This window comes from Camelus bactrianus, chromosome 21, assembly GCF_048773025.1.
Source record: "Camelus bactrianus isolate YW-2024 breed Bactrian camel chromosome 21, ASM4877302v1, whole genome shotgun sequence".
Classification (NCBI taxonomy): domain Eukaryota; kingdom Metazoa; phylum Chordata; class Mammalia; order Artiodactyla; family Camelidae; genus Camelus; species Camelus bactrianus.
Genome location: NC_133559.1, coordinates 27654335 through 27656598, shown reverse-complemented (window position 1 = coordinate 27656598; position 2264 = coordinate 27654335). Strand labels below are relative to the sequence as shown.

The following is a 2264-nucleotide window of genomic DNA, read 5'->3' as shown; positions in this document are numbered from 1 at the left end:
ACTCCCTGTGACATACAGATGGCACGTATGAAATACTCCCAGCCAGAGTGTTATGTGACACGGCTGAATGTCTAGCTACTTTAAGCCAGTTTCCTAAGACTTGAAGTTTTAGATCACCATCTGTAAGCCTAGCTCAGAGAAGAGTTGTGAGGATTAGAGAGAAAAGTGTGCAGAATAAAGAAACCATTGGCTTTTATGTGATATGAGAACCAGAAAGGAGCAGGTCCAGGTGAGTCTTACTTGGAAATTGAAGTGTGTGCAGAGCAATGGGTTGATCTACACAGGCAGAAGAATCTGGCAGACTCTGCACTTGGGGAGACAGGGGTGGAGAAATTCTAGAAGGAGACATACCCTCTGAGCCCTCACTACGTGCAGGATGCTGGTCTGTTCTACTGGACCCTGCAGAGGAAACTGCCTTTAAGGATTGTGGCGATGGTCTCACAGTACAGAGATGCTCAAACTCATCAAAATGTATACATTAAATATGCACAATTGCTTGTACATTAAGTGTACCTCCACAAAGCTAAAAGAAAAAAGAATCTGACTTTCTCTTAGATAAACCATAAAGTAATAAAAAAAAAAAAAAAAGAAAGACCTCAGTAACAGTTCTGTGAGTTCTAGATGGTTAAAATGATAGTTCAGATTTAGTATGAGTACTGAAGAGACCCGGGAAGAGAAAGAATGAGGAGGTGGTTCATATGATGGGTAAATTGGGCTAAAGAATGCAAATTCTTAGGATGCAATAAATGTCAGTATTCCATGCGGTGGGCGAGGGGTATGTATAAAAACCCAAAGGCAGGATATAGTACATTTACTTTCATGCTCTACCAGGGAGGGGGGAGTAAGGGGGGCAGGGGTGGGGAGAAAGGGGAAGGGCCAGCAGACCGCAGTGGCTGGAGCTGAGGACAGTTGAGGGGCGTTGGGGGAAATACTTGGGGAGTTGAAAGCGAAGGTCAGAGTCACATGCCTCCTGGGCTCCATTCGCCTTTTCTCTGCACACTGCTTGGCAAACCAGACGGAGGGCAGCCAAGAAGGGGGAGAGAGAGGGATGCCCCTCCCGCAGAGTCGGCTGTCTCGGGAGTGCCCTCTGGAGGAAGGACACCTGGTGTCCCTCCTGCAGCTCGACCTCCGGCAAGTCCTCCTCCAGGTGTCCCAGCGTGTGCAGGTGACAGCAGCCACTCCGGGCTCACCTGGTTCAGGCATTAGCACATGTAGCGATACCACAAAAAGGAGACGCCGTGGATCCAGGCCATCAAAAAGGCGAGGATGACCACATGCCAGCAGAAGAAGGTGGTGACAAACATAATATTGTTTTTGTCATCATCCATCCACTTATGGCCGGAGATCGGTCTGTAGAGCATGAAGCCTATCTGGATCAGCCAAGAGCCCGTAAGCATGTACAGAAAGGCCTTCATCACCCAGAGCTGCCACGCGTCGGGAGCCCACAGCTCGGCAACCGCCACCAGCACCAGCGGGAACAGGGCCTGGATGAACAGGAGGTGGGACTGCAGGTCCACGCCCTCCGAGCCCTGCAAGTGAGACAGCATCAGGGGCAGGATCAGAGCCAGGCCCAGGGCCTGGGCGGCCTGCTCCAGCGCGGCACTCCTGCGGGGCAGCAGGTTCTGGCTCACCGCGTCAACACAGCCGCTCAGGACGAAGGTCATGTATATGGTGAGGTGCTGCCACTGCTTGCAGTACAGGAAGTCTCTCGCGTGGTACGTCTTCCTGATGAATACAAACGGCCCGGAAATGTTATGCAGCTCTTGGGCCACTAGAACGAAGGTGCTCAGTATCTTCAGCAGCCCCACGTAGTGAACTTGCCGTAGCTTTGCCCATCTGCCTTTGCTCCAGGGAGGACGTGGCGGGTACTGGGCAGGCTGGCTGCATATCAAGGCCCTGGAGACGAGTCGCGCGTGATAAAGTCCATAGAAGAAGAGGGACAGTCCTGGGTACAGATGACCCTCGAAGCCTCCCATGGAACTGAAGGTAGGTCTGACCACAAGCAGAGGCAAGAGGCTCGGGGAACGGCCGTGCTGGGCTCTAGGATGTGGAGGGAGCTTCTCGGAGTCTGCTTATATTCAGCTCATTGCATGCACATGCAAAAGGGAAACAGTTTTGGAGAAGGCCCAGACTTACGGTGGGGTGGGTGTCCTGGTTTCCGTTCTGGTCTTCTGCTTGGTTCACTGATGGCTAACCAACCATTGCCAAATGGTGAAATAAGCATATTCTCCAGCACAACGCCTGGCTTCTGCCCTTCTCAGAGA

At 51.9% G+C, this 2264-nt stretch overlaps 1 protein-coding gene across 1 annotated transcript; it reads right to left on the bottom strand.

Moving 5' to 3' along the window:
• Window positions 1-890: 890 nt before the first annotated feature.
• Window positions 891-1976, bottom strand: LOC105068941 (transmembrane epididymal protein 1-like). Its single transcript, XM_010954938.3, has one exon. It carries the CDS (start codon window positions 1974-1976, stop codon window positions 1203-1205), a length of 774 nt encoding a protein of 257 aa, XP_010953240.2. The 3' UTR covers window positions 891-1202.
• Between the last annotated feature and the right edge of the window lie 288 nt (window positions 1977-2264).